The 14,185-nt window shown below is 43.7% G+C and overlaps 2 protein-coding genes across 17 annotated transcripts in view; one reads left to right on the forward strand and one right to left on the reverse strand.

The window, feature by feature from the left end:
* OSBPL9 (oxysterol binding protein like 9) overlaps positions 1 to 4,369 on the forward strand; it is a 128,417-nt gene extending 124,048 nt beyond the window's left edge. For all 16 annotated transcript variants that reach the window (XM_053920574.2, XM_053920572.2, XM_053920573.2 and 13 more), the window contains 4 exons: positions 941 to 1,019; positions 1,916 to 2,007; positions 3,298 to 3,433; positions 3,694 to 4,369. In XM_053920574.2, the coding sequence (XP_053776549.1) occupies positions 941 to 1,019; positions 1,916 to 2,007; positions 3,298 to 3,433; positions 3,694 to 3,768 (382 nt within the window). In that variant the 3' untranslated portion in view covers positions 3,769 to 4,369. The remainder of the gene's footprint in view (positions 1 to 940; positions 1,020 to 1,915; positions 2,008 to 3,297; positions 3,434 to 3,693) is intronic.
* A 305-nt stretch (positions 4,370 to 4,674) lies between these two features.
* The window catches only part of NRDC (nardilysin convertase), a 68,155-nt gene continuing 58,644 nt past the window's right edge, over positions 4,675 to 14,185 (reverse strand). Inside the window, exons 22-31 of the mRNA XM_024571100.4 lie at positions 12,182 to 12,344; positions 10,377 to 10,408; positions 9,990 to 10,128; positions 8,227 to 8,274; positions 7,876 to 7,928; positions 7,421 to 7,504; positions 6,763 to 6,853; positions 6,363 to 6,479; positions 5,387 to 5,476; positions 4,675 to 5,262 (exon numbers count right to left, since the gene is read on the reverse strand). Coding sequence (XP_024426868.2) covers positions 5,065 to 5,262; positions 5,387 to 5,476; positions 6,363 to 6,479; positions 6,763 to 6,853; positions 7,421 to 7,504; positions 7,876 to 7,928; positions 8,227 to 8,274; positions 9,990 to 10,128; positions 10,377 to 10,408; positions 12,182 to 12,344 — 1,015 coding nt within the window. The 3' untranslated portion in view covers positions 4,675 to 5,064. The remainder of the gene's footprint in view (positions 5,263 to 5,386; positions 5,477 to 6,362; positions 6,480 to 6,762; positions 6,854 to 7,420; positions 7,505 to 7,875; positions 7,929 to 8,226; positions 8,275 to 9,989; positions 10,129 to 10,376; positions 10,409 to 12,181; positions 12,345 to 14,185) is intronic.

The raw sequence follows: 14,185 nt of genomic DNA on the forward strand, positions 1-14,185 counted from the left end.
CTTGCAGTTAGTTGGTTGCTGCATATCACAGCCTCTGGGAAACCCTGTACACTTACGGGAAAATTAGAGTAAGGAAGGCACATGTCTTAATGTTATGAAAGTAGTTTTGCCCTAAGAGGGTCTTGGGAACCCCGAGGGGTCCCCAGACTGCACTTTGAGAACCACTGTACAGTGACCTAAACCGGGGATCGTACGATTTTTCTATTTGTCTCCCTTCCCTCAAAGCCCCTAAATCACAGAGGAAACTTAAGTTTCAGTCCAGTGATAGTAGCTTCCTCCCTCTACCCTGTGTACTTCTCCCTCCTGACCTTTTAGCCTCCTCCTGTCCCTTGCCTTGCCCCTCTTAACCTGTCCTTTGCTGTGATGCTTATCTTCCCAAGTTGCATACCTGCCATACATACATACCACTCTCTTGTCCAAGTACAGGTCTGAGTTGGGACTTCTGTGGGAGGGATCCTTGTCAGGAAGAGAGGTCAAACCATTAGACTCGGGTTCCTTTCAGCCCAAGGATGAAAGCCTGGTCTCTGGCATTATACCCTTAAACAAGCCTTCTGTGACCCTCATCCCGGCAGCCTTGCCCTTGAACTCCAGTGCTCACATAAACTCAGCACAACACTGACCATCCCGAATCTGTGGCGTCTCTCCACACTTGGCTGTGAACAGTCTGAGGACGGGGAATGTCCCTAGCTGCTGCATCCCCAGCACAGGGCTCATCTCACACTCTGTTCGTGGGATCTCAAGTTCATTAGCATCTTGTTTAGGGCTCTCACTCTTACAGCTGGCTTTGGGAAACCTCATTCTGCAGCATTACGCAGCTAAGACTGCACCTAAGACTTCACAGTTGTTCTTCTGTGTTCTGCTCTGTGTACATAGGCCACCCTGACCAGATATTTTGGTAGTTTTCAACTTGAGACTAACACACGTTTCTTTTTCTATTTAGTTCTCCAAATGACAAGAAGTCCTTTTGTTCAGTTGAAGGGGAATGGAATGGTGTAATGTATGCAAAATATGCAACAGGGGTAAGAAACTGTATTTTGCCACTTATTTCAGACTACATTGAATTGTATCCTCTCCTTGACTCCGGCTTCCTTCATCTGGACATTTAACCCCCGAGGCCAGCTCTAGTGCCCTCTCTTCAGGGCAGGCCTTTTCCTTTCCCCACCTCTTCCCCAGCGGTGAAGGTAGTAGAATGATTTTACATTCCTCTCTCCTTTCAAAACACTCAAGAATAATGTGTGTTCTGTGCTATATACCAGCAACTAATATGAAATAATATTGAATGTTAAATTTTTTTTTAATTTAAAAATACAAAAATTTTTTAAAAGAATAATGTGTTTAAAAATGCTTGGCACATAGTAAGCACCCAGTAAATGTTAGCTGTGTGACTAGAGTGTGTGGTGTGTTTGTAAAATGAAGTGCTAAACTAATCTGTGTCTATGCGCGCAGTTTGATTTTGTATGAGAAATGTGCTGACTGCCTGGCACCAGGGACACGGAAATGGGTGAGCGAGACCTTGCCCTCCAGGAACTTGTAAACAGTTCCTAATTAAGGTCGGGGGGAAGTGGTATGGGATTAACAGGAGTCAGTGAACTGGATTTGGACTTGGAGAATTTGAAATGTAACAAGCACTTCGGCATACTTATTGTTAGGATTAGTTATTTATGAGTGTAGCTCTCCAAGAGATTACATCCTGAGAATGTAGCATCTAATCATGTTGAAAATGTCTATTGAATTGAGCCTCTACCAAGACTTAAGACACACAACTATTTTAAGGCTGAAGATTTGCTTATGAAACTCATTGTATCATTCACATATGTGGGATTTGGTTATTACATCTGTTAATTAAAGTCTTATGGGAAGAGTTGACTCTCTCAGAACAGTTTGAATAAAACATCTGCCTACTTCTGTTTTCTAGGAAAATTCGGTTTTTATAGATACCAAGAAGTTGCCTATAATCAAGAAGAAAGTGAGAAAGTTGGAAGATCAGAATGAGTATGAATCCCGCTGGTAAGGAGACGGCATAGCTAGAGCTGTTGGTGGGCTAGGCATGGGGGCCGGGCCGGGCTGTGGAGCAGAGCAGAATCTGACAGAGCACAGACTGTTTGCGTGCTTAGGTCCACGTGGAGCTCCACCACTTACTGTTTTGTAACCAAGACTGTAGGTTTGCCTCTCTCTGCCTTTTCCTGAACTCTGAACTACCTCAGAGGCGTTGTGAGGAGTAAATGAGGTGGACATGTAGCACATATATATGATGCTTGGCCTGTAAGCAGGGCCCAGTGTGTGCTGGCTCGTCACCATTTTAGTGGTTTGTAAGACGTGGCAGAGAGGTCCCAACCAAGAGGTGTCTGTCTAGTAAAACACCTTCAGCTCTTTTGTTTGCAAGAAACATTTTTTTTAAAAAAATTCATTCTTGAGGATTTCAGCATCCCTAAAATAACTTTAAGAAAAACCTAAACAAAATATTGTGCTTCAAGAAGATTAGTGTTATTCCTTAATATCATCAAATGCCTAATTGGTATTCAGTTTTTTAGTAATCTCAAACATCATAATTTTTTCCTTTCTCAATAAAATTAGGATCTTTTAGTGTTATGAGGAATCTTGCACTAAAAGTTTTTTGTTTAGCCTATCAAGGGGTTTCGTAAGTGAAGGAAGGGGGTGTTAGAAATCATCACCCTGCTTGTTGTCTCTAACTTGTTAACATTCTGCTCAGCTAGACTGCCTGCTCATACTCAGGACAGAGGGACCTTAGGCAGACACTTTCCTAGTCCCTAGGAGTCTTCACTTGTAAAGTGATGTGTTTGGACCAGACCTGTCCAGCTATCATCTTCTAGGCCTTGAGAAGAAGCCAAATCTCTTACCCTCTTAGGCCTCTGCAATTCCCCTCTTGACTCTTACTCTCTATTCAGTTTCTCCGAGTCCTCAGCTTGAAGAAATGGAACTTCTCAGCTCCTCTGATCTCAGTTTATAGTAAAGGACACCCACGCCCTACAGAGGTGAACTGACCCCACCAAAGATGCATTGCTAATTAGATGTGGAGCCAGAAAAAGAATCCCGGGTCTCAGTTCTCAGTGTTCTTTCTCCTCTGTTGTCCTTACCGTATATCCAGCTTTCTGCCCGCCCTTTATTTCCTTGTATATCTTCCGGGTCTATTTTTCTGTTCTTACTCTAGTGCTCTGGTACTAGCATAAGGAGATGTAGTCTGTGAACTATAGCACTTAAGGGTAGAGCTGGACTTTCATTCTCAAGATTGGTAATAATTGTGTCCATCTAGTTCTCACCACCCATTTTTTTTTTTAGCCTTTGGAAGGATGTCACTTTCAACTTAAAAATCAGAGATATTGATGCAGCAACTGAAGCCAAGCATAGACTTGAAGAAAGACAAAGAGCGGAAGCCCGAGAAAGGAAGGAGAAGGAAATTCAATGGGAGACAAGGGTAAGCTTGCTTCGGGGAGCCTGCCCCAACCTCCCAACTGTTGCTGCCCTTGTAACATGAGCTGTAACTCATTCATTCATTTCACTGAAACTTGAAGCACCAAACGCCGATTTAAGTCAGCACAGTGATGAACAGGATGAGCCCAGGTCCCTAGTTGAAACTTGTCAGTGTAATTGGAGAAGACATAAAATAATAAAAAGTATGATTGTATAGAAATACATAGCAATTGTGTAACTGAAATCTTCCCCTTTCTTTTACAGTTATTTCATGAAGATGGAGAATGTTGGGTTTACGATGAACCATTACTGAAACGTCTTGGTGTTGCCAAGCATTAGGTTGGGAAATGCAAAGTTTACACCTGATAACCAGGGCAGTAGGCATAATTAAGCAACAGTCTTCCTTTGGGAGAACCTACTTACTCCCTTCTTATTGCAGTGGTTCCTATCTCAGGGATACTGGACTTTCCGATGCAGATGAACAATTAAAGCAAGAAAAGCTTCCCTGTTTTCCTCTTTTGTGGCAGTTACAATTTTGACTTCATTCCTGAGAAAAACTTCAGGTTTTGAAAACAACACGTCTGCTCCTTTTCCAAACCCCACGCTTTGAAAAGCATCTATAAATCCCAGTCTCAAACGCTGCACTCTGGCACTGCTGAGATACATATATCATCTGTTTCTTAGTTCATATACTCTTGGGAGATACACACACTCACGTGATAGACCTGAAGCCAGGTTTTTCATAAATACCCCTCTACTGTAAATACTGGTTTCTCTGAGTTATTTTAGAAAACTAGCACAATGTATTAAAATCAACTATTAGGAAATTTCATGGTCTCACCTACAGTAACTTTTATTTTGGAATTGTATCTAAGTCTGAATTATAGTTTAATTATATTCAGTGCTCTTAAGGCTTCATAAAGTAATTTTTCCAACCTTTTTTAAATGTGTTTCTTATTTATTATCTTTATGGTTAAACTTGGAGCCAGTTATTTGACCATTTTCAATACAGGAGTTGGCTTTACACGAGGACCCTAAAATAATGGAGGGTCTGTGCATTTCTTCACCCCGCCACGCTGTTCTCCGGAGCCCGCACTGCTCTCATGTGGCACACTTCGCACTGCCAACATTTTATCCAAAAGTATTTTACTGCCTTAGAGGTTTTGGGACGAGTGTTTATTTTTAGATCTCTACCCCACACTAAAACAAAAATATAATAAAAAGAATGCCACAGCAGCAAATGACTCATTCTGAAGGGCAATACAGAGCTATCTTTATTTAAAAATACATTAGAAAGAACATCATTTAGGCATTAGTCTTAGCACCTGACATTTAGGTACTAAGAAGACATTGGTTACACAGGGCTGTCACACAGAACTGGATTCTCAATCTGAGAGGACCAGGTACCAGGGCTTCTCAAACTGCTCCTGTAAGCTTTTCGGCCCCCGCCAGTTTCACTCTGCCAGCGGCTACTGTAACCCTCGGTGGGTCAGTCACAGCAGGAGGGGAGCAGGAAATCAAGTTCTGTGGTGCAGTGCAAAAATTCATTGGAAGCCCTAAGTCCATAGTAGTGTAACTTCATAAAATGACATTTTAAAATACACAATGCTTCATTCAGGCCAACGAGACTGCAGTTTATTTGACTATTTTATGGTAGGGGAGAAGGTTAAGTGTTGATGTAAAAGCCCTAATATCAGTAATGGGGATGGTGGAATCTGTCAGCAGAGGAGAGGTTGGCAGGTAGGTCAGCTGCATCCCTTCACAGGAAGAGTGTGAATCCTCACTGTAAGGGGCACCGTCCTCTTCCAGCTCATGCTTCCCAAAGCCAACAACCTGAAAGAAGCCAAAGACTCATGGTGAGAAATACGCTGACGAGGTTTACGTGAAGACCTGCCAGGATCTCTGATACCAGCCCAGACTCAGAGAATGATACCGGCTGAGTGACAACCGTACTCACATGGACACTGAGCATTCTACTTCCTGGTCCTCTGTGAGCCTTGAACCAGTTGACTAGGTCGGATTTTGAGAATGACTTCAATGCTTCAATCTACAGGAAAGAAAGCAAGCTTTAAAAGACTAGCAATACATTTTCTGGAAAAATAGTTCTTAATATCCTAGGTAGACTTCCTTGGTCTGAACATATTTTATTCTACCAACTTTCAGCTTGCCTTCCAGAGAAGGATAAAAATGAATGTTAACACATTTTCAAGTTTTATAGCAAAGAGTGACCCTAGCAGGTAAGCAAGAGAAGGTAGCAGATTCTGTAATTATAGCTGAGTACTATACACTAAGCCAAAACCCACAGGTACATCGTAACTGTACACTCTAGTAGCTGAAGAAAAATGCAGTAACTATTGATATGGGTAAAGAGAATTTTATCTGCCCTGCTTCTAACAGAAAAACTGGAGTGCCTTAAGAACTGGGCTGAAGCCTCTTGTTAAACCCTTCTGCTTCGACGTCCTCTGGTAATTTACTGCATTTGGTCGGTTATACTCAGCAAGAGACTGGATTATAGAACACTGGGCTCTTTTTTGTGGGTTTTATTACTTTGTCAAAGAACTATACCAGCAATCATTAAATCTGGAGGAAGAACCCCATAATCATAAAGAACAGAAGCTTTACATTTTCCTTAAACAGCAGAACCCTTTTTGTCCTCATAAATCTTAAAATGAACCTCAAGCTGTAATACAAAATTGAACCTCTTCCAGTTGAAATTGTTTCGGGTGGGTGGTAAGGATTAGCATCCTGCTCACTTGGCCCCCTACGATGCTAGAGAGACCAGTCTGGACACTAATCAATGAGCACGCAAATAACCAAGCCCGGATGGGAGTGCCCCAGGTGTGTCTTCCACACAATACTGATGTGCTTGCAACCGTGACTCTGGCAAAGCCAGGAGTCCCGACAGGGCTCTTGCTCTGAAAACCGTGCTATACCTCATGAGCGAGGCGGTCGAAGAGGTACTGCTGTGTCACCACCTCGTTCCAGTTCCTGTCCACCTCCTCCCCAAGGTGGGTGTCCTCGCACTCCTTCAGCTTGATCAGGGCTGTGACCTGTCACCACCAAAATAAGACCTTCAGACGTGGCATCACACTAGCTCCTCCAGAACACACTTGGCCCTGTCCAGTCTGATTTGTGACGGACATGCTATGGTCCCTTCACTCGGGACCTGCCAGCATGAGGAGGAGGAGGGATGAAGCTAGGAAGACACTGTGGTCAAAGCGAGGTGGGTCTACAAAGCTCCAGCGGTAGCCAGCACACAGCACCGCTAGGACCACTGTCCTAAGCACTCGTGTGGGCCAAGGAACAACAGACCAAGCCAGCTCGGTCAGTCACCTGGGTGTTGAATGCATCCTCAGTGAGGTTTTCAATCTTTTCCTCAAAGCTAGAAAGAAACTCTTCTATCTTTTTATCAACAACTTCAGAGCTGAAACAAAACAATTAAAAGTCATCAGAAACCTGGTCTTAAGTAGAAGGCAAAGGAGAGAGTTAGGGCTAAAGTATATTTCTAGGAAAGAGGCTGAAGTGCTTTCTTCCCAGTCCTCAGAGTCTCCCATAAGTTGCGGGAGGAGGGAAGAGGAAAGAAGGGGAAGAACCCTACCCGCACCTCTAGCCCATTTTCCTGGTAGCCTCATGCTGAAGCAGGGACAGCCATGTTTGACCATTCCAAAGCTGAGAACCAACAAGGCCTTGTACCTTGGTTCTAGCATGAAGACCAGGTCAGGCACCTTTGCCTTTCTTGTCCTCAGGTCTGCCTGAGAGGTGAAACACTGGCAAGCCCTGTACAGTGACCACAGGACGTGAGTCAAACCTTAATAGGACCATAGGAACCACTGACCAGTCCTGGACCAGGCCATCTGTGAACAACCAGCCCCGAGCCCCTGCAGCTGTGACTTTATGAAGCAAACACATTTGGTAGAGTTGTTTGAGGTTTAAGTAAGCACCTGTAGCCCCTGCTCTCCATGCCAAGAAGAATAATAGTTTGCTTACTCACTTGTATTTGGTTGCCTGAGTCCCCACGGTGACAGAGAATCCTAGAATCCCAGAAGTGTTCCTACAGGTAGGGTAGACATGGTACCTACAGACAAATCAAAGTTTTATGAGCCCCGGTGGTCACCTGGGTCCTGCCCTCAGAAGCCCTAGAGATGGGGGAAGGGTTTTTGCATATCTTTTCTGGGTCCGCAGAGTCATAAATACGTATGCATCTATTTCATTCTCATGTCGGGACCACGGGCTAGCTTTTTCTCTTGCTGATCTTGAACTAGGCTAAACAGTCTGCTCATGGTCCAAGATGCAGGCTCCACAAGTTTTGGCCAGAAGGTATGACTCTGAGGCACGGAAGGACCAAAGAGCTCTGAGAGACTGCTCAGTCAGGATATCTGAAACCTCAGCCTGCAAAGGAAGCCCCAGGCCCTTACTTGAGCTCAGAGCTCTTGCCAGCGGACTTACCCAAGTGTCTGCTTGGTTCGAAGGAAGTCAAAACAAGGCTCTTCCATGTGCATCTGTAATTCAACATACTACCCATCAGCCCAGCTCCTCCTAGCAGAGAAACCTCCATTTACCCCCCTAAAAGTATTCCCCATGCCCCTGAATTCCAGCCTCCCTTACTGCCTTCTTCCTAAAATGCCCATGAACATGAACAAGCCCCTGTCCGTGTTCATAGCGGGTGAGAATACTAAATAACCATCTCACTTCCCAATCAGGTTTCTGATGACTCCCAAGTCCCTCTCCCCAGGCAGAAAGGCCAGTCCTCCTAGTGGGTCAGGGGCTTGAACACCTCGACTCTTCTATACAACTCACCACAAGCAGCTCCATAAGAGTGTATTCTTTCAGACTCCTGGTACCTGACTGAAGGGAGAAGTTGGTCAGACCACCTGAAAATCCAATGGCTTACAGGACTTTTTAATCAGCTGTTCTTGGCAACCACTTATTCAGGTGTCCATCCCATTCTTACCGCCTCAAAAGGAGTTGATCGTGCCCTACTGCCCTACTTTCAACCATTTTGTTTATACATATCCCCCCAGTAGATGGGAGGTGTGTGAGGACAGAGGTCATGCTTCATCATTTGTACTCCTAGCACAGAACTGCAGGCAGACATGAGGGGAGTTCAATAAACCCTACCTGTCAGTTCCTGACCAAAGGATGGAGACAGAGGACACACTAAAATCAAGTACTTGCAGTTCGAGGGACTAAAGTAAGGAAAGCAGGAAATGTCTGGGCGTCAATGAAGCGTAACTGGACCTATTCCTCATGGAGAGGATCTAAATAGGAGCTTCTGCAGCCACACACGGGGACCCAAACCAAGTGGTAAGAAAAACGCTTAGCAGATACCACACTTGGAAACCACATCCTGGTTGTCCTGGAAACTGGCAGAATAATGCAGTTAGAATAAAAAGAGGACAAAGGTCCCCCAGCCAAGATCTTGCAGGTTCCTCTGACACAAACTTCACCAGGGGAAGAGTCTGAAGCCAGTGCTCCCTGCAAACCTGTTTTTAGTCAGCAGCAAGATTTCCTGTTTGCCTCTAGACCAGGGGTGTCAAATTCATTTTCACCGGGGGCCACATCAGCCTCGCATTTGCCTTCAAAGGGCTGAAATAATTTTAGGACTGTATAAATGTGACTACTCCTTAACTGTTAAGGAGCTGAAATTACATTCGGCCAGAGGTAGATTGGTTCTGTGAACAAGCTGCGCCTCTCAGGAAAGACTCGGGTTCATGGCCAGAAACACAACAAAAGGACAAAGCGAGAGTAAGCCGTGGGCACGCAGCCATGCCCAAAGCCCAGACAGGGGTCTTCACAGGGCCTGGCAGAGAAGAGACCTCTTCATGCAGGGAACCCAAGACCATCATATAGCAGCAGCTACAGGAGCCCCCAGCATTTGAGGAGTCTGAGATCAGTCTAGCAGACACGGGTCCCCATAGTCCTAGAAGGGTGTAGGGCTAACCACGGGCTAAAGTAGAATATGCACCAATTGAAATTGCTGCAAAATTCTCTAAGTCCAATTTCACCTCTCCAGAATGGTGTGGAAAGAACACAGGATTTGAGAATAAAAGGAATAAATTTAAGCCCCAGCTGGAATAACCAGGGAATTAAGGGACTCTGGGCCTCAGATTCATCGCTCGTAAAATAGAGGTGATAAATCCCATCTCTGGTAGGATTACAACTCTGGTAGTCATTCTCTTTGCTCTCTACTGATTGCATAGCTAGGTTTACTTTTGCCTCATTTGCAAAACTATTTTTTCACTTGGGGTTCTTTCAGGGGAATGTATAGGAATTTCCAGCTATACTTTAGTTTGTCCCTGAGGACTAGTGCTTGGGTGTCCATCCCATTCTTATCCCCTCAAAGGGAGTTGATCGTGCCCTAATGAAGTGCTATGATTTAAAAGGATTTATTTTACTGACAAGAGCAATTTTTAAATGTAGTTGCTTCCCGAAGACAAATCACCCCAAGGACAAAACTACAGAGGTAACTTGAAGGGCCCTGAAAAGTCACAGGGTCACTACTCCCCCATGTACTTTGTACTTAGCCATGAGGATGGCTGTGTGCAAAGGGGCCGACTGACCTGGTAGTACACAGTGACTTCAGAGTTGGCATCACCCTTGTTCAGAGCTCTCACTTTGCATAGGTGGTGGCCGACAGGCAGTTCTACCACCTGGAACTGCACAGACATCTCCTGCTCCAGAGGCGTGAAGTTCAGCTTGCTGCAAAAGAATCAGTGTGGGTCACTCGGGCGGTGCCTTTTTCCTCTTACCCTACCCGCAAACCATGAAAAAGAGGTCAGGACTTCCACAGTCCCTTCTGCATTGCTTTGTTTAGATAACTAGCATCAAGAAAACCTACCACAAGAAGCATCTCCACTGTGGTTTACTAACAAGTGAGTTGTGGCTCAAGGCCCTTCTGCTGGTAAGAACACATATAACTCCCAGAGCAAACTCAAACCCATACTCACTCAACAACATATTTCAGGAAATCCATAGATTCCTAGGAGGCAAAAGAGAAGCAATAACTACATCAGTCTCTCTTGACATTAATTTCACCCAGAACCAACTAATATCAATATTCTAATTGCTTGGGAAGCCCAGGATAACATCAGGAATGCAGACAGAGTCTGTAACCCAAAATGCTGGGTAAGTCATTCATTGATTGAGCTCATCGTTCACTGATTTAATATTATGTTTGTTGAACACTAAGTGGCTCTCAATTGAACAGCTCCTCTCTGCTCTCCCTTGGCACTCTGCTTACCTGTACGTACACTGTGACACTTTCCCCACTGGGTCAGGCGGAACTGTCCAATTTACCCCAATAGTCTGTGTCCTCTTTGACAATTGTGATTGTGATTTAGAAACTTGGAGCCTGGCACAGAGTGAGCAATAGAACAGTAACACTAAGTGAGTGCATCTCCTCCCCCTTGTCTCTAAAGTGATTCCTGCCTGGGCACAACATGGTACTGAGTCTGCTGGACCACAGGCCCCTGCCCAGTACTGCCACTGTGCTCAGAGAAGGCAGCTATTCCTACTCTCCTCTGTGAGCTGAGGCTTTTAAACTTCTTTCTGTGGAGAGGACAGAAACTAAGGCTGGTTTGGGGTTATGGGATGGAGACACAGGGGAGTGGGGTAGGTAGCAGCCAAACTCAAGAGTGGCCTTTCATATATTCCATCAGAAGGCTGGTCCGGAGAAACTGGGAGGCCATGGGAGAAGATGGTCATACAGTTTAGGAAGAGTCCCAGCCAAGCACTCTTGGCCAGAAGAGGCCTCAGTCAGTGACAAGGTCCCACAGACATATCCAACTTAATATGTATCAAAACAAACTTCTTATATGCCCCCAAAACCAACTATGGTTCCTTTTCCTTCACTGAGCCAGTGGTTCAGAAGAAATTTAGGCATCATCCGAGATCCTTCCCTTCTGCTTCACCCCCACATCTAATCAGTCACTCAGTCATGGCCATCATCTACCTCATTATTTCTTAAGTACTTCTTATTCATTCATTTTCCCTAACCTCAGGCTTCACCATTTTTCACTTCAACTTTGTGTCTAAAAACATACATAAAGTTTAACATTTTAACCATTTTTAAATGTACAATTCTTTATGTTAAGTATATTCAGTGTTGTGAAACAGAACTCCAGAACTTTCCATCTTGTAAAACTTTAACTCTGTACCCACAAAACAATTCCCCCCTTTTTTTACTTCTCCAAAGCCCTAGTACCCACCATTCTACTGTTTCTGTGACTTTGCCTACTCTAGATTCCTCACACAAGTGAGATCAAACTTTGTATCAACTTTTACAACAGCCTCCTAATCAGTCTGTCTGGACCTTAAGGGCAAATCCTCTCTTAAATCCTTCAGTGGTTCCCTATTTACTACAGGACGAAGCTGAAGCTCCTTAGCTTCATACACAATCTTGACATAAGTTCTGTGTATGTGTGTATGTGCATATACATATATATACATCCCTCACCATCCCCCAGGTCCCACCTTAATTTCTACAGTGTTTGTACTTTCCATACACAATCTTCAACAAATGTAACCAATGCCATATATTTATCAAACCCATTTCACTCAAAGTCCTGGTCCATTACCACCAGTCTCCATCATAAAAGTCTTCCCCATCAGAGGAGCCAGGTTCCCTTCTAAACAGACTATGACAGTGCTGGCTTGTCACATAATACAGAGCTTCAGGGAAGAACTAACGCAATTCCAGAGCCCACAGGGGCATGCAGACCTGGCCAAGAGTGACAGAACACCTCACACTCACTGTGCTCGTGACATTTCCTTGTACCAGGCCCTCAACAAAGAGCTGGGATTTGAAATCTTTGACGAAGGTCAGGAGAGACTCAAGGGAAAGGCCATCCATCAAAGCCCGGTACTTGTCAATCATAGACCAACGGGCATATTCTAGAACTAAAAGCCGCACGTCTCTGTAAAAAGGGCAGGGAAAAAAAGTTTTGTAGTAAGTTATGAATCTTGAAGGTAAAGAAGGATTTGGTTATATTTCTACAAATGATATGCTTTATTTAATTTTTTAAAATATTTTATTTATTATTTTTAGAGAGAGGGGAGGGAGGGAGAAAGAGGGAAACATCAATGTGCAAGAGAAACATCGACTGGTTGCCTCTCACATGCCTCTAGCCGGGGACCCAGCTCACAACCCAGGAATGTGCTCTGACAGGGAATCAAACTGGCAACCTATCAGTTTGCAGGACAATACCCAACCCACTGAGCCACGGCAGTCAGGGCCAGGTGATATGTTTTAAAGAGAGACAATTTCCATCACAATTTAAAATGGGGGAACAATCACAAAAAAGCATTTAAAATTGCATACATAACCCGTTACACAGATGTGCTTATTGGCACAACTCATTTGCTTGTCACAGTTGCAAAATAAAATATTTCATATAATTTAAGTTGCCAGATGAGTCGCACACCAATTTAAAATTATTACTAATTTGATTTAAAACCTAACATTTTACTAATTACTGGAGGCCACCCTCATGAATATTTTTGAAGTGACAGTATAGTACAGGTTGTAGTTCTAGGCCAGAATGACTGGCCCCCAACCTATCCCCACACTATATTTTTTCTTTTCTTCAAGATTTTATTTATTTATTTTTAGGTAGAGGGAAAGGAGGGAGAAAGAGGCAATCAATGTGTGGTTGCCTCTCACGAGCCCTACACCGGGGACCTGGCCTGCAACCCAGGCATGTGCCCTGACTAGGAACTGAACTGACGACCCTTTGGTTCACAGGCCTATGCTCAATCCACTGAGCCACACCAGCTCAGGCCCCACACTAAGTCGTTTAAACTTGGGAAGCCACCTGTGGTTAGATTTTAAATCAAAATAGTAATAATTTTAAATTGGTGTGTGACTCATCTGGCAACTTAAATTATATGAAATATTTTATTTTGCAACGTGTGACTCAATTTCTTCATTTGTAAAACAAGGGAATAATAATGGGGTTTTGGTGAGAAATAAATACATATAAAGTTCTTAGGTCTAGCACATAACAAATCTTCAGGAAAAATGTATTATTATTATTACTTTACCACATTTTAATAAATTAGCATTTAGGAGTAACTGCATACATACACAAGGCCATTTTTCAACATATCAATAGTTCCAGACAACTTTCCTTTCCAACTTATACTTGGTTATTAATTTTTGTAGCTTTTTGTGATCAGATTTTCAGTTATCACCTGTCTCTTAACTACTTCTTCCCCTGCTTTCGAATTTTGGTCATTTATGTGTTCATTGTAACTGTTAAAGGCAGGGTCTCTCTATCGGGTCGTGCAGTTTACATGTAGAGATGCCCAGCAAGGAGGTCAAGTAAGGGACTGCAAATCAGGGGCACAAAGGGCTATGTCTGCCCTGCTGAGAGAGGGCACTTCCAAGGAGGTACTTTTTCCTGATTCGCACAAAGTGGCCTATGGGCTATAGGCTCTGATGAAAGGCCTAAGGGGACTGCCTATTAGCAGAGGATTTAAGCATTAGTATATGCTGTCCAGAAGCCTTTTTGCTCTCTTCTGGAACTTTGGCTGAATATAGCTGCAGTTGAAGAAGTTTAACTCAGCAACTCATCACAACACTCAACACACTAAAATCACCACAGTTAACATATCACCAGCAAGCAATTCTGAACTACAACAAAGCCAGCACTACTTTTTTAACTGTTATTTATGTACAAACTTCGGAAAACCACTCTTTTTTACCTTCAGCCTCTAATTAAGTACAGTAGGCTACTTTCAGTCCTACTCACAGATA

This window comes from Desmodus rotundus, chromosome 3, assembly GCF_022682495.2.
Source record: "Desmodus rotundus isolate HL8 chromosome 3, HLdesRot8A.1, whole genome shotgun sequence".
NCBI classification, from domain to species: Eukaryota; Metazoa; Chordata; class Mammalia; order Chiroptera; family Phyllostomidae; genus Desmodus; species Desmodus rotundus.